Raw genomic sequence first — 16,173 nt, 5'->3', positions numbered from 1 at the left:
CACAAGAGATCCAGCCGTATTTTCCAGGCAGAGATGACTATTGCATCTAAAATTTGTCAAACTGAATGTGAAGTCTCACAAAGTTATAAAGATGTAGATAACCTCATTGTATTGCAACCCGTGAAATGGAGATAAGAGTCAGCTGTTCTAATAATGTTAGTAGTGAATGTCAGATAAGGTTAGCAAAGGGGAAGCAAGTGGCAAGCAGCGCATTAGAACAAACTTAAAGGTATTATTGCAACATTGTTTAGAGATTTCATATAATGCACAAAGAGCGGTCTTATAGACCATGTACAGATCCACATGATTGGGAAGGAGCTGTAATCACTTTTAAGAATATTTCAGCATCACCCACCTCTGTGTCCAAATCTTTAGGCACCATGGGAAGCACAAAGGACCCTGGGCATGCTGGGACTCAATGAAACCTACTTGAGTTTATTGATCAATTCACTCTCTAACAGATAATGTGAGTTTCACTGTACAATACAGCCTTGCACTATGCCTGCAGTTACTTTGTGACTGCAGGAGCAAAGGTGACAGTTTCCTTGTCCATGGAGGCTTACAATTTAAAGACCCTACATTTAAATATCCAAATGACAAGAGTAACTTACGTAGCAGAAGCTTTACATTTAACGAAAGCAGTTGGGTTCCAAAAATAGCACTGCACAGTGTACACAAACGAGTCTCGTATTAATATTTAATTCATTTCTCGTTTTTGCTTTCCTTTGCTGATTTTGAATTTTGAAGTTCTGATACCATGGCATTCATTTTCAAGATGTGAATGTTTAAACAAGCACTGGCGATGCCCCAAGGCTGCTGGCTGTCTGAGCCGCAGCTGCTTGACAAGTCCCTTCCTTCAAGCCTTGATTCGATGGTGCATGTCGGCAGGCTTCTCAAACAGCTGTGAGTGACGTCAGACAGCAGCCCTGAGGTTGTGTCCATGCACAAATATTTCTGTTTAAAAATTTGGAAGATAACCCTTAAAGAGCAATTACAAGGGATGTTTTTAAGGTACTTGTAAAGACACAAGGAGATGTTGAACTATTCTCAGAACACAATCACTTACCCTTTATGATGTAAACCAAAACGTATTGAGAAGTCACCGAATGTGCTACATTTGGCAACAGAGAGCTCATATTAAATGATAAACATGCTACAAACATTGACATCATGTTTTTTCTGGCTTAATCATTTCACTAAATAAAACAAACACTAGAACAAATCTCTTTGAGTGCAACATCTATACTGCCTGTGGGAAACACTGGACAGTCTGACACCCACAACTCACCTGGGCTCAGCTCCACCAGGTAAGGGAGCTTCTCAGGAGGTAGAGAGCTGTGGAGAGGGACATCTACTGACCTCCCTCTGGATACCTTCTCTTCTGGCTTACGAGCTTTCTTTGGAATGTAATCAGGAGGGCGTTTCTTCAGTTGAAACACTAAGGCTCCTGAAAGAAAATCCACAAATTCTCCAATGCACCAGGAGATGGAAGTGCAAGAAGAGGTCCAGAAGAAACTACTTGATCACAACACAGATGCAGAGTATAACACGGAGTGGAATTTACCTGTACTTGTTACAGTTGATATGTTCCTGCAACTTTCTTTTCTCAGTTTACAGTCTCAGTTTAAAACGAAAATGTAGCTAAATTAATTTGAATGATTATGCATTGTATTTAGGAAGACTTGGGCCCAATTACAACTTTTGACCTACAGTACATGCTAAGTGCAGATTCTAAAAAACAGGTAACTTCAAAAGTTGACATAACCCAATACAAAATCATAAATTATCAAGCTATCTCAAAAATGAAATAATAAAAAACATTATGTTAGCAAAAACTTTGTAGAGGAGAAACACATTTCTACAACTATTTTTAACAATGTGACATAAAAGTAATATTATCCCAGTATTGATATATATATACATGCAAAATGAAGACCAAATACAAAAATGAACCATGAGACATTGAGAATAAAAGGCAAGGATGGAAACAGATTTAAAGTAATAGTTCAGAGCTCAAACAAGTGTCTGTAACAGCGTTATAAGAGCAAATTTTTATTTCCCAGACCTCCTGGGAAAAACTAAGGTTGCTGCTGGAAGGTGTTAGTGGGGCCAGCAGGGGGCGCTCACCCTGAGGTCCACGTGGGTCCTAATACCCCAGTATAGTGACAGGGACACTACACTGTAAACAGGTGCTGTCCTTCGGATGAGATGTAAAACCGAGGTCCTGACTCTCTGTGGTCATTAAAAATCCCAGGGCGTTTCTCGAAAAGAGTAGGGGTGTAACCCCGGCGTCCTGGCCAAATTTCCTATTGGCCCTTACCAATCATGGCCTCCTAATAATCCCCATCTATGAATTGGCTTCATTACTCTGCTCTCCTCCCCTCTGATAGCTGATGTGTGGTGAGTGTTCTGGCGCACTATGGCTGCCGTCGCATCATCCAGGTGGATGCTACACATTGGTGGTGGTGGAGGGGAGTCCCCATTACCTATAAAGTGCTTTGAGTGGAGTGTCCAGAAAAGCGCTATATAAGTGTAAGCAGTTATTATTATTATTATTATTATTAAATGTACTGTAATTGTATTGGTAATGGCCTAATCATCAATGAACAACAGAAATACTGCAATAAAAGTCAAAGACCAACAAAAACTAGGAGAAAACCTTGGGTAAAATGGTAGGATGGAGTTAAAATATTTGCAGGAGATGTCTGGAATAGCTAAATATATTTTCATAGAGGAGTCTTGGGGAGGCTTTCACCAACTTACTTAAAATACATAGAATTTTCACCTGCCTGTTATCAGAAAGCTGCTTATTCCTGGTAAGTGTCATAAACAATCCCAGAGCACATCTTGGAAGCACAGGGCACAAGACGAGACCACACCCTGGACAGGATGTTAGTCCGTCAAAACAGCAAAATATACCACAGGGGAATAACTCTAGCCTTGCTTATGTGGCACATGAACAGCATTCCATCCCGTTTAACAGCTATGCTGCTCCTGACAAAAACACTATAGTTCCATACCTTTGTCACTAGGCCAATCTCTGAAAATTTGCAGGGGGCACTCGGTGTCATCGAGGATGGTCTCTTTCCCCCCCTTGTCATCTGACTGCTGAGACCCTGGGGGAAGCACCACCTGTCCAGACACCATTCACCATTCAAGAAAAAACAGATTATGTCAACATTCACAAAACATTTATCACAAAACCAAATTTTGCACAAGCTCCAAAATCACTATCAGCCTTCGGCAACACCACATCAACACCCACTAAAACATAACACAAGTGACAAACTCCAAAGCATTTCTTATTTGACCTTTGCAGGGATGTTCACAGGTCTAACCCGGACAGCTTTTTGTCATCAAGATGACATAAAGCCCAGTACTGTACTGACCTTATAAAAGTTTGATTGGCAGGTTATATTACCAGTATTAACAGAATCATGCAATCAAATCATACTCACATTGGTTTATACTGCAAAATAGATGTTTCTAATAATTTAATTTATGCTTTACTGATGAACCAGCACTTGTAATTACAAACTCTTGAGAGCTACTGATAACACAAAGGTCACCTAAACAATGTTAAACTTTCAGAGTTGGAAGCTGTACAGCCTGCATTACTCTCTGAAGTGCTTTAATGTGATTGGCTCTGACTGGAGCTGTCAAGGGAAGGCAATAAAAGGGTGCTGCCATCAAAGGTCATCACTTTACTGGAGACATGTTTGTAACACAATGACAAGTCAGATTAACTGCAGCTACACACTACAGGAGCGCTCTCCCCCACTGTGCAATGCATCTGCTTGTTTGGCACTTTTGAAAAATGCAATTCAATTACCATCAGACAAAGATCTCTACCAAATGTCAAACTCATACTTTAATCTGCCCATCACAACCAAATAAAAAAAAACATGTGGCGGCAGTAGACAAGATTCAAAAGAACGACTATGCTAAGGTTTGTTTATGGTAGAAGCGCAGTATTAGCAATCTGTTCACGGAATAAAAAGGTGGTGTTCACTGAAAGCATTCAAATCATGAAAGGTAATATAAAAAAGTCAGATCACTAGATCACTAAGTTACAGTTTATGGGGATACTTCTTATGCAGTTCTGCACACTACAAGGGTAACAGCAGACAGAGCCTCAAGAACACAAATGTAACCTGGATGTTCATGAGAGCGTTCTGTGTTTACACGTCTGAAAACCTACAAGGATATCACTGCACAAAAGCGAGAACTGTAGCTTAAATAACTGTTCCACCCTGTAGTGATATATAAAGCTATAGTATACTCTTATACTCTTTTTTTCTGTCCATGAGATAAGCAAACACTGTCTTACATTGATTTATATAATAAAAAATAGATTCCAGGACTAAGGCGTTAAAGGTTGTGTTACATTAGACAACAAAACATTCAAGTAACTATAATCTATATTGAATAAGAATACCACAGTCCTACACCACTGCACTGCACCATGCACTTTATCCTGAGCTCATTTCTAACACCAGCAGAGACTGAAACTCCTACCCGAGCAATACAGTAGTCCCGGGGATTCTCCTTCTCTAGTCCATACTTCTCTAGAGCTTCTGCCACAGCAAAGTCAGCAGTGTCCGTGGTGGACAGAAGGATTGTCTTATAGGGAATATTTGGTTTAAGACTGTCCGCATAGATCCTCAGCGTCCCTCCTGAAAAATCAAATTAAAAAAAATGCAATAAATAGGGAAGTCAAGAGTGGCTTAACCAATAAAAGTATAAGTTGTGTCACATAAATCAGTGTAAATCCATTTCCCTTTGCTGTACAACATTGTTGGTCCAGCATTCGCTGAACATTATAACACTGCTTGGGAATTCATATTTAGTCAGTTTAATGACATTGACCAAACTGTCTAGATTCAAAAGGCAGGACTCTGGATAGTAGAAGCTTTCGGTAGTTGTGTCAGATGGAAGCCCTCAACACATCTTTGAATAAGGAGTCAGAAAGAATTCTCATGTCATATTGTTCCACATTCTCTCTCTCTGTGCAGCCCATCATGTGGGTATTACAACTCCTTTCAATTCTCAATTGAGTTATAATGACACAGACGGCATGTTTCCCCAAAATAAACCACTTGTTAAAGCACAACAGCAAGACTGAGATGCCTTAATGGCCAACCACTACCACAGGGTGAGTCAACCTATCTTTTCTACCTCCAAACATAGCTGTAAAGCCTATTCATTTAAATGGTGAGGAATGTAATACATGATATGCTATACAGCAAAATCTTTTTAAGAAGGTCTCTACTAAAGATTAGTATACTAATTTAATAATCTAAAATAACTGACATCAGTAAACATTAATACAAACAGAATTCAGTCAGTAATTCAGATTTTTCTTACATTTATACCAGTTTACTCAGACTTTTATTAGAAATATCATTACAATATTGTTTATGTACCATAAAAACTGTGTTTTGTCTGCCTTTTAATTCTGCGTACTGTGGCCAAAGCAAAGAAGAAGTAAAAGAAGAAAAGTAGTCAAAAACCGGACCCTAGTCCACAACAACGCAACAGTTGAAATACAAAGCCACCGCAAAGGGGAGGAAATGGTGTATTTACTTCACGAACTCTGGGAAAGAATCCTACTGCCTCACCAAAGCTTTATTCTGAAAACATTGTTTTCATTTTGTTTTTCTTCCTGTCCCGCAGGAAATCCAAAGCCACATGGAACAGAATGTCTGCCATAATCATGCCAATTTATTGCTTAAAATTAGGACATTTACAAAAGCGGTTTTGGGCTGCTGAGCTGAGTCTTAACTTTGTGAAATTAGCATTTTCTCAGTATCAGGGCATCATTTCCAGCAATACCATCTGTTCCCAGCATGCTTCAGCCTGAGTAAGAGCTGAAGATGGACAGAGGGCAGTGTAAAAAGATAAAACAGTGAGATAACTGAGAAGCTGCAAAAGAGGTCCATCTACACTGCCTGAAACAGGACAGTAAACATACTGGCAAACTGTGTCACACCTGTGCTATTACTATAAGATTTTTTTTTTACATTATATATAGATGTATAAACTGTCAACCAAAATGATAAAAACATAAGTGAATTTAGAATGCACACTTAGTATTAAAGGACAAAAAATGAGCTGATGTCAGAAATAAACTAACAAGCTTCATTCATGCCATATTTCTACAAGTAAGCAGAATATCAGGAAATTATCATTTTTGGAAAAATCACAGCATACAATGGCAGTTACCTTTGGGCTAGCAGCACCTGTTCGATTTTAACGGTATTATTTGAAGCATAAAGAATCCCATCCAGGAAGATGAGATTGACAATTTACCAAATTCTTGCAATATGAAAACAAAGTACAGATTTTCAAACTATAATTAAGACAAAACTACAGAAAAGTATGTATTTGTTTAATTAAAAGTCCTGCAAACCACAAAGCTCCTGCAGATACAAAGATGGCTTTTTAATGGAAACTGAAGTACTGAGAAAGCATACATCCCCCTCAAGTTTACCAGAGTCTGGCCGTCCATCACTGCTCCGGAACTCCTGCATCCTCTTCTCCAGTTTCTGTTGCCTCCGGCGCTTCATGACCACCTCTGGGTTTGAGATGGTACGTGTAAAGCTCGTCTCTGGCATGTCTTTGTACACCTCAGCTGCTAACCTCGAGTTCTCGCTGCAAGAGAGACAACCAGACGTCACTAACTTTTAAACCCCTCTCTGGCTAAGGGACCATTGGGTACCCTGCCTCCCAGGGCCTCGTCTGTGTTATTAATGTTTCTTTACCAGACTGGCATTAACTCATTAGGTCCCTAATGTTTCACATCTTTCTTCTCCTCTGCTTCTGAAACTTAACAATAATTAGATCACTACTCCTCCAGCTTCATGACCAGTTCACAAGATAGGTGCGAGAAAGCTTGGAATTAAACACCCGGAGTTTTTATCTTCTAAACCATGCAGTGACCTTTCAGATGTTGCATGAAACTCTTGTGTAACATGTGAATTTTCATTTTCCATGCTTTTGAAGCAAATACATATGAATATTATATAATATATATTTTATGCATAAATAAATATACTATTCTATATTAAATCATAATATATATAAAATAAAATATTCCTATTCTTTTCCCCAATTACCATGTAATTTCCACGTCCCTCTTAAACAAACAAAATTTCTTCCTTCATCAGATTTAGGACCTGGAATTACTGAAATAATTGAACTTATATGAACTTTTGCTGTTCCTGAGGAGCAACTGCATCTTCAATAAGGTTACAGGTACATATCCACATTTTTAGAATCCACACAACTTCCATCTGAGAAGAGTGTCCTGTAGATGGACTCAACAGTAACAGGTTAAGGTTAACAGGTAGTGTGGCACCTACCCATCCTCCCTATTTAAAGATCGTTCATCTCCATCAACAATACGAGGAAAGGCTTCCTTGTCTCTCTTTTTTTCCTTTTTCTTCTCTTTCTTGGACAGGGTCCTCTTGAAGTTTTGTATCACCCCCTCTTTCTCTTGTTTTTCTGGCCCATTACTCTGTGTTTTCTGTGAAACGGTGAGAAAAATGAAAAGGTAACACTATTAATAGGATCGAGAATTGCATTACAAGAGTGTTCATGACAAACCCATTCCTAGCCATTGGGTAAGAGCTCTGAAGCTTTTTTTTGTAGTAGCGCTAATCCCATGAAACATTAAAACTGCAGCCAAACTGAGTCTGAAGCTAATTAGGTAGAGAAGGTTTGTACCCTGTGTTGTCTCTGAAAGAAAAATCTGCATAATCAACATACAGGAGGACGAAATACAGAGAAAGCTATAAAGAAATAGAAACATGCACTGCACGTGTATATGAAAGCATCCTCATCACATCTATTAAATGCAGAAGCACTTTAACAGATCACGGAATGCATTCACTGTGAGGAATTAGTACAATAAGCAAGTTTAGTCTTTATTCTTTATTTCAGAATATATAAAAATATGTTATGCTTTGGCAGTCAGCAAAACAATGAACCAGTCTGCTCAGAGTCCAGACTGTCAATGTCTAAGATACTGTACAAAGGAAATAGCACAAAGGCCAAGTTTCTAACACTAGTAATTTCTATTACTAATTAATTTTGTATTTAACTAGTTTTGCTTGTCATCTGATGCGCTGTTGCTTATGAGGTTGTATTCCAGGTACAATACAAGCGCCGGAAAAACAATCTTCTGTCAGGTGTTCAGAGATAAATGATAGGACATGGGACGCGAAAGTGTATTATTGGTGCAAGATTTTTAAGATTAATGGCATCTGGGGAGTTAAAGTTTCTATTTTTTACTTATCAGCTCAGAAATGCTTTAAAACAACAAATGGGAACATGAAACATAATGTCAGTATTTCTTTGTATTTTAGCACACTTCCCTGAGCTTCACTACTATTAATACCATGTTAAGTATTTAGCAGCACTGTTGTGACCCTAATGCATTACACAGTCATTAATTTCAAGTACAAATGACGTACCTTTATAGTAGACTTTTACTGAGTTCTGTAAAAAATAACTTATGTACAAGTATGTATACAGTAAATGAAGAGCCAAGTTTGAATCAGCCTGGCCTGGAGTGCACAACCTACAATACAGCTCTGGAGTTCTTGTTACACTTCAAGTGGACAAGATCATTAACAGCTCTTTACTGCTCCCAGGAAGGAAACGCATCCAACTGATGTCCCTTATCAAACATTCCACTGAGGATTTTGCCAAAGCACACAGACTAGTCACATTAATAATAACAACAACAACAACAACAACAACAACAACAACAACAACTGCTTGCACTTATATTACGTTTTTCTGGACACTCCACTCAAAGCTCTTTACAGGTAATGGGGACTCCCCTCCACCACCAATGGCAGCATCCACCTGGAGCCATAGTGCTTCAGAACGCTCACCACACATCAGCTATCAGTGGGGAGGAGAGCAGAGTAATGAATGAATTCATAAATGGGGATTATCAGGAAGCCTTGATCGGTAAGGGCCATGGGATTGGAAATTTGGCCAGGTCACCGGGGTTACACCCCTACTCTTTTCGAGAAACGCCCTGGGATTTTTAATGTTCAGAGGGAGTCAGGACCTCGGTTTTACGTCTAACACGAAGGACAGCTTCTGTTTATGGTATAGTGTCCCTTCTCTATACTGGGGTTTAGGACCCACATGGACCGCAGAGTGAGCGCCCCCAGCTGGCCCCACTAACACCTCTTCCAGCTGCAACCTTAGTTTTTCCCGGGAGGTCTCCCATCCAGGTACTGAACAGGCTCACAGCTGCTTAGCTTCAGTGGGTTGCCAGTTGTGAGTTGCAGAGTGATATGGCTGCTGGCTATAATACATTAAGCAAACAAAATGAAACAACCAAATAACACGATTTGCTTTGCAATAGAAGTACCTTACTGGAACTATACAGCAAGTAGTTCATTGATTGAAATTTTAAATCGCTACTCTTTTTCATTTCTCCACTTTGGAACAACTGACTGGTAACTCAGTTCAGATCACAGCCAAAAAATATGCAAGCATTCTTATCTGCAATAAGCAAAGTTCAGCTGATGACACTGAATCCAACATGGTTTCGATTTCTCAGTCTAAAGTCATTGGATGATCTAAGGCTTACACCATGTTACATATAGATATACACTTCGTTCTAAAGAACGGAAAACCCTTTCAGATGAGGGTGGGAGTGTTTAGCAACAGTCACAGCTGTAGTAGAATATGGATATTACTTTGGTCTTCATCCAATCACAATGCTACAGAAGGCAAACATGTCTTACAACTTTTCAATCCAACAGCTGTCCTTGTCTACTGATTTTGAATTTATACTGTATGTATAAGGCTTGTAAAGCTGTAAGATTGTTGTGATAGAATGAGAATCTAATTACCCAAGCAATATATTGGATCTTAAAACAGACTAGGATACTGCATTTATTAAAGTCACCTAACCCATGCATGAAATGATTCTCCTTAGGTTAGGGGATACTCTAATACTCTATTTACCTTCTATCTATCCTGAACTGGGACAGCAATATTCCCAGGATGAGGAGTCTTTTTATTCAATTACATTAAGAAAAAATACTTTACATATCATTCAATAGGACCCATGGCAGGTTCCCTCAAGACTTATATTATACCAATTATTTAATGAACACACTACATTACCTGACTATTAATTATCATTTAGTATTTAGTATTTTACAGTACATATACTGTACGTGTTTAGGATTTATTTAGACATTTATTTGAAAAATGTAATAGTAACATGATTTAGTGAATCAAAAGGTGGAAAACAAGTCTTGGTTAACAGAAGATTTAAGGAAATCATTACTTTATTCTTCCCAAGAACCGTCATGCTGGTGACACCCCCACTCCCTCCCACCATGCTATGATCTCTCCTCACTTATTCCTGTACCCACAATGACTATACTCCTACACCACTACATACATGACAACTGAATGAATAACAGGAAAGCTCTGCTGTTTGTCTTCTGAACTTTCAGTTCAAAAAGAAGCACAGCGTCTGATGATGCAGATGAGGGATGTGCCATTTTCATTTCTACTGGGCTGGCACAGAGCTTGTTAACAGTGGGTCAGATTGAATAATAATAGGCATTGCAAACTTACCTATGAAGATGGGGAAATATTACCTCCATGTTTGAATTAATAAAAAAACAAACATTATGAAACAAGTAAGCAGCAACACTAACTATCAAATACCATCACACTACATTACAGGATTAAACCTCAAGAAAACACTTTACATTTTAGAACCATATTTCAAGCACAGGAAATCTAAAGAACATTTAATCCCAACCAGCGTTGTGTAAATCTGTAAAATTAACTCACGTCAATGTTGACCCTAAAAAAAGCCATTATTTACCATGCCAAGGCTGACACTGACTTCGGCGTCAACATCAGGCGTTCGTCACAAGGGTTACAAGAGGAGTAGGAGTGGCAGTGGCTTTACCTTTGGGGCAATGTCGTTTTCATTCTTTAAGACAAATCTGCCTTCCCTGTCGTCTTTGTTCCAATTCAGCTGCACCACCAGGGGCTTCTCATCCAGGTCCAGCTTCCGTTCTTCTGCCAAAGACAAAAATAGACAGCTAACCCAAACAATCCGGAGGTATGCCAGGAGCACAGGTGTCAGTGCTGTAACAATTTCAACCACTTCCGATATACACAACATTCCTCAAAGCATAAAATTAACATAGGAACACTTTCCCCAACTCATGCCCAGCAAAGAGTTTTCCACTTGATTTTTCTTTTTTAATGTCCTTTCATTAAGGATACTTTTAAAGGGTGATGTGTATTGACTCATACTTCTACACTTCTGTGGCAATTATAAATGCAAAAACATGTTTTTCTGACTTTAATAAGAAAAATAAAGCTTACCTCTACATACCTATGATAATTTCTTCAGCTAATCACATGAGAGCACAGTGGTAAAAATTAATTGTTTACTCTCTAAGACAGTTGCTCTTACTGATTTGTTTAGTTATCCAACAGGACGTTCAGTCAAAAAGACTACAGAAAGGTAAAAAGATGCTAGACGTTATTCTCTAAATGCAGCAGAGAAAAGAATGCAACAAATTAGCATATATAGTATAAAGAACAATACAGGGTAAAGGAATTTTAGATTTGTTTTACGAAAGTGAAATAGTATGGCAGTGGCAATGACCAATTGTAGCATTATGAACAGGTATTCATTTTCAGTTACTTCACAGTCCAATGCAGGGTAATGATGAGCTGGAGCCTAACCCAGCTAACGATGGGAAGAAGGCAAGATATGAAACACACACACACAAAAATATATATATATATATGATGCATGGAGACAGTATAGCGATATTAATTAATTTGGACAGAATATCTTTGGGAGGAAGCTGGGATATTAAGCGTGGACCCATTTGAACATGCAAACCCCACACAGAAGGCGCCCTAGGCCAGAACTGAACATACAGAGCCAGGAGGCAACAATAACACCCATCATGCTTCTGTGTTGTCCAAGTGCTGACACAAAATTACTTCCAATGAAAAAAGTGCATGTGTAGGTTATGCCTCAAGTCAAACTATCAGTTTGGACAATTGTACTGCTTAGTTCTTCCTTCAATAACGTTGTACTTTTCATTTAATACCCATCTAATTAATCATTGTTAAATGTTTCTTTTCTGCTTGGCTCATAGAATGATTCTCACAGCTTACAGAAGAAGAATAATGGGCAGACAAGCTCCTTTGACATGCCCACCTATCAAGCTGTTTATTCTTTTGAGATATTAAAAATTCCACGGGGCCTGCCAGAATGAGTTGCTGCTGAATTGAGAACCAGTATGTGTCACTGACATCAATGTAAACCTGAGGGACTCCAGGAAGTCACGGGAGGCACTTTGATTGAAAGCCAGGGAGCCCTGATCAGTAAATGCCCGTTCTGAGCCTCCACTTAGGGACTTCGGATCAAGGAAGCACCTACACCAGTTGAGTCAACCAGGAGCCCTCTGACTGTTCAATGTTTAAGTGGTCTAATAAAAAATATAGTCTTGAGCACTTCTGTGATGGCAAAAATGAACAAACTAAGAGAATGCTTCATTACACAGCCAAGCTTAGCTATTCATTCAATATATTTGGGAGCCACTAGCACAGCAGATCAATTTTCCATCTATTAATTATCAGACAGATGCTAAATCCTGGGTAAGCAAGCCATAACCTAGACAAACACAGGACACAAAAAGAGACTAGGATCATACTAGACTGCTCTCTCCCTAGATGGGATGTCAGATGATTACAGGGCCAGCAGGAAAAAGACAACTAAGACTAGCTAATCAAACCTCTGTGTTACTGGGAGCTGGGGAGGAACTGGCAAACAGCCCCATATATGATAGAACAACAATAACATTTCAAAGTAAGTGATTTATCCATTTATGCATTTTCTAATTGCTTCTTCAAATCCAGGGTTGCAAGAAAGCCAGAGGCTATCCTGGCAAGCAACGGGAGCAATGCAGGATATGCCCTGGATGGGACACCAGTCCACCACAGGGCATACAGCCACAAACATAGACACTCACCGGGGCCAATTTTCTCAGTCCATCACAGGGTAGGCACAGACAACAAACATGCGCACACAAGCACACCAGAGTCATTTTTTCCGGAAGTCAGTATTTGGAATCCCACGAAAACATGTAAATATACAAACTCCATGCAGAACTCCATGTTCCCCAGTTCTGGAGGGATTATCCTTCATTCTAGAGGAAAATGTGAAACTATCCATCCAACGGCTAAAGCTTAGTCAATAGATGATCATGCAACAGGAAAATGATTGAAACACACCAGTAAATCTATGATTGAATTGCTGAAATACCAAAGAATCAGAATTCTGGCTAAGCCAAGTCAACCAAGTCAAAGCTCAGACTTCAATGCCATTGAGATACTAAGGAGAAACCTAAAGAGCTGTGCATAAGCGAATTCCCTCAAACATTACCAAGCAGAAGCTGTAAGGAAGAGTGGGACAGAATTCCTCCCAGGTGATGCAAGAGAACTCTTACAGGAAAAATTAACTTTTGTTGCTTAAGGGGGTTCCACATTTTATTTAATCACATGTTACTTTTTCACACAAGGCTACTGAATATAGGCTGATTTTTGTTCAATAATGATAAAGTAAAATTTATGTGTGTTATCGGTCACCTGAGGTTAGATTTATCTACTGCTAGGACTTTGTGAGGATTAGATGAAGGCGAAATATGTTTTTATATATAACCAAATTGAGCTGTTCTTTAAACAAACGTTTTCTGAAGGCTTGGATTGTGTCTGCATTTTTGACGACAGCAGAAATTTGGACACCCTCGCCCCACCACAAAGTGTGACACTTACCCCCGCTGACATGAACTTCATACAGTGAGTACTTTGGGGATGACAGCATCCTCATGTCAGGTCGGAACTTCTCCGCCAGCGTCTCTATTACATCTTGTGTGGTGGCTGTGCTGGATACCCGGATGCATTTGGTGGCGAAGTTTCCTGCTACTCGGTCTTGGAAATAAAATCTCATCACCCCATGGAATTCCAGGTCCTGTCAATTACAATTAAAATTACAATTACAATTAACTGTCTAGACCTTTCACTTCTGAAATGGTTATACAAGATATAGCTTTGATTATCTCAGCAAAGGCCACTTCCTGGTTTTACTGCAACAGTTTCCATTTAGATGGAAATATCCATCTTTAATTTATTCAGCTTGAAAGCAGTGTACATTTAGAAATTATTTTACTCCTGTCTATAAAGAAAGATTACATAAAGCAAAAAGTTCTCTTAATCTATGTTTTAAATGCATACAAACACTATGGTGTGGAAATGAATGCCAGAAACAAACCAGCTTCATATCACAGATGTACAAAGAATATTACTGAATTTAAATTAAAGGTAAAAGCTATCTGATAGCAGTGTATTCTTAGGTGTTTAAATGGAGTGAATATCCACGGAAAAAAAGAAAAAGTATTTCAGAACATTAAGAACATTTAAATCTTAACACTGTTAAACAAAAGCTTTATTATAGTGATACAGACCTATATTCATGGTAAAGTTCACTATCTTCAGTTAAACAACTTCATTTGTTGTGTAATCCTGAGAGATGTAAATGTTGCGGGAAAAACAAAAAATAAAAAGCAGCCATAAGAAACTGTTTTGCTAAGGGACAAGCCCTAATACATATTGTTTTAATTATTGGTAACTTTCATGGGCTTGATTTTCCATTGTGAAAAATAAAACTGTGGGAAAACTAATTCATGAGCCATATCTTCAGATAATAGTAAAAAAAATACTAAAGCCAGTCTGCTTTTAAGCACATCTGCACAGTAGTGAAAATGCAGAAGTCCTGATAAAATTTCACAGGCTAACATTCAAGGATTATACAGATATATTTAAACGCCTATGTACACATGCACAGTGTTTAGGCACTTTACAGGGTAAAAACAAAACTAAACCCCCCAAAAATAAAATACAAATTGCATTATATACAAATAAAGGAAAAAAGACAAAAAAAAACATTCAAACTGTTTATCTCCAAGGCAAAACCTGCTAGCTAACCTGTATAGAAGAAGTAGGAAGCAAACCTAATTATATAGAACTATAATTCTGATACAGAAGGATATATGCAGTCAGTGCCCTTTCAACACATTGCCTTACAATTTTGGGACAAACAGTAGAATGAATTAGAATAAAAAAGCCCTTTAAAGGTATCCTTTGAGTTCAAAATTTCATTATTTCTATTCAGCATCTTTCAAAAGGACCCAGTTCTATTTCAGGTAGAGTACAGTACTCCAATGCTATGTCCTCCAGAGTGAACACTTTTGTTATCACTAGTAAAGGTAACACTGTAAATGTCATCCACAAGCAATGCATGAAACTGTTAAACAGTAAAGCGAGAAAATATGGTGCAGTGGGTAAAGCACACACAAGACCGTTCCAGACTTCACTTTTTATCTGGCCTGCAGGCAGACACCAAAAGCCTAAGCAGACTCCCCTCGCCCACAGGAAAGAGCATCAGCGTGTTCAGAAATAGACATAACCGCATAGCACCTTGCAGATCCAGACAGTCACGACTTTCACAAGTGCAGGTGAATCAAGGGCATTGGAAACTCTCAAGATACACCTGGCATTAAACTCAACCCCATCTACTTTCATATTTCTCTATCACTGCAGAATTCAACATACATTTGCAAGCTTTTGTTATGATTTTAAGCCCTTTCAACTTAATGTGCCTGGTTAACTAGCAGATAATGCTAATTATCAAAAAAGACACCACTGCTTGTTATCATATTTATGTTGAATTACAGGATATGCCTTATATGACAGAAGTCTAAAGAGTTCCAGTAGTTTGTTCATGTTTGTACTGTTAATGTGCTCTACTATTTGTCTACATTATACCCAACATATCTGAATTTGCCTTTAATGGATCCTCGATAATGGCGTTAAAGCAGGAATGGAACAACACATTTCACAGTGCTGCTCATATAACTGTGTTTGCAAGTAAGAAACGTGTCAACAAAAACACCACTGACAGATGCATAAAATGACAGATGAATTAAAGTTATTTTCAATAACTGCTTAATCCAAAACATGGGGCATGCCAAGCTGGAGCCTAACGTGGCAGATAATGGACACATTGTTGATTATGAATGGCAATGAGAGGAG

The 16,173-nt window shown here is 38.6% G+C and overlaps 1 protein-coding gene across 18 annotated transcripts in view; it reads right to left on the bottom strand.

Moving 5' to 3' along the window:
- afdna (afadin, adherens junction formation factor a) overlaps positions 1 to 16,173 on the bottom strand; it is a 172,223-nt gene that overhangs the window by 75,000 nt on the left and 81,050 nt on the right. For 17 of the 18 annotated variants that reach the window (XM_069179279.1, XM_069179292.1, XM_069179294.1 and 14 more), the window contains exons 2-8: positions 13,858 to 14,053; positions 10,964 to 11,076; positions 7,365 to 7,528; positions 6,494 to 6,654; positions 4,519 to 4,676; positions 3,021 to 3,132; positions 1,289 to 1,447 (exon numbers count right to left, since the gene is read on the bottom strand). In XM_069179279.1, the coding sequence (XP_069035380.1) occupies positions 1,289 to 1,447; positions 3,021 to 3,132; positions 4,519 to 4,676; positions 6,494 to 6,654; positions 7,365 to 7,528; positions 10,964 to 11,076; positions 13,858 to 14,053 (1,063 nt within the window). Of the gene's footprint in view, positions 1 to 1,288; positions 1,448 to 3,020; positions 3,133 to 4,518; positions 4,677 to 6,493; positions 6,655 to 7,364; positions 7,529 to 10,963; positions 11,077 to 13,857; positions 14,054 to 14,546; positions 14,609 to 16,173 lie in introns of those variants that run through there. The other variant, XM_069179291.1, reaches the window with a different exon arrangement.

The sequence above is a fragment of the Lepisosteus oculatus genome, chromosome 2 (assembly GCF_040954835.1).
Source record: "Lepisosteus oculatus isolate fLepOcu1 chromosome 2, fLepOcu1.hap2, whole genome shotgun sequence".
NCBI lineage: Eukaryota > Metazoa > Chordata > Actinopteri > Semionotiformes > Lepisosteidae > Lepisosteus > Lepisosteus oculatus.
Note: the sequence above shows the minus strand (reverse complement) of the source record. Positions and strands in the feature narration are given on the sequence as shown.